The sequence below is a fragment of the Myotis yumanensis genome, unplaced genomic scaffold, assembly GCF_028538775.1.
Source record: "Myotis yumanensis isolate MYYU_CA2020_CCGP unplaced genomic scaffold, mMyoYum1.0.hap1 SCAF_6, whole genome shotgun sequence".
Classification (NCBI taxonomy): domain Eukaryota; kingdom Metazoa; phylum Chordata; class Mammalia; order Chiroptera; family Vespertilionidae; genus Myotis; species Myotis yumanensis.
In genome coordinates this window covers 97,559,269-97,559,993 of record NW_027223757.1, presented here as the reverse complement: position 1 = coordinate 97,559,993, position 725 = coordinate 97,559,269, and the positions used below count along the sequence as shown (strand labels likewise).

Sequence of the window (725 nt, the reverse complement as noted above, 5' to 3'; positions counted from 1 at the left end):
GATGAGTCTCTGCAAATGGGTGCTGCTGTGGGAGGGGACTGGTCAGGCGGGAGCCCGCCCAGCCTGGGACTCAGGACCAGAAGCCCCCTCGAATGGGCGCTGGTGTCCTTCTGCCCCAGCACGTTTGTGGGCCCCGTGCCTGAGGCAGTGCTCCACGGCGCACCCCACCCAGCTGTTCCCTGGGGCCGGCGGCGGGGTGGGCCGGGGCTGGTGAGGAGAGGAGGGCTCCGGGGCGGGGATTGCGGCCCTCCCAGCAAAGGAAATAGACCCCAAGGGGCGGGGCGTCGCTGCGGGACGGAAGTGACGCTACGCGGGCGGGGTTGGCCCTGCACAATGGGCCATGGAGTTCCCGTTTGATGTGGACGTGCTGCTCCCAGAGCGGATCACGGTGCTGGACCAGCATCTGCGGCCCCCGGCCCGCCGACCCGGAACCACAACGCCAGCCCGGTGACATCTCAAACCCACCCCGAGGCCCTGCTCTCCCGGTTCCCCTAGAAACCTGGTCCCGGCACCACGCCCCCTTCTCACTGACGATGACCCTCCTTTTGATGTCCTGGCTCGACCTGTTGGTGCCCTTTCGCCCTACACTTAGAGGGATTGAGCTGCACTTGGACCTAAGACATTCCACCCCTCGGCCAAAGGATGTGGTTGACCCGCCCTCCCTGCTTCCCCACAGCATCCTCAGGGGAGGAGGGGGTGTGGCAGAAGTGCAGGTTCCAGAGGGT

The 725-nt window shown here is 66.6% G+C and overlaps 1 protein-coding gene across 8 annotated transcripts in view; it reads left to right on the top strand.

The window, feature by feature from the left end:
* Window positions 1-273: 273 nt before the first annotated feature.
* The window catches only part of ATAT1 (alpha tubulin acetyltransferase 1), a 29,659-nt gene continuing 29,207 nt past the window's right edge, over window positions 274-725 (top strand). For 2 of the 8 annotated variants that reach the window (XM_070419008.1, XM_070419009.1), the window contains exon 1: window positions 274-447. In XM_070419008.1, coding sequence (XP_070275109.1) covers window positions 341-447 — 107 coding nt within the window. In that variant the 5' untranslated portion in view covers window positions 274-340. The remainder of the gene's footprint in view (window positions 448-725) is intronic. The other 6 variants (XM_070419014.1, XM_070419013.1, XM_070419010.1 and 3 more) reach the window with 5 other exon arrangements.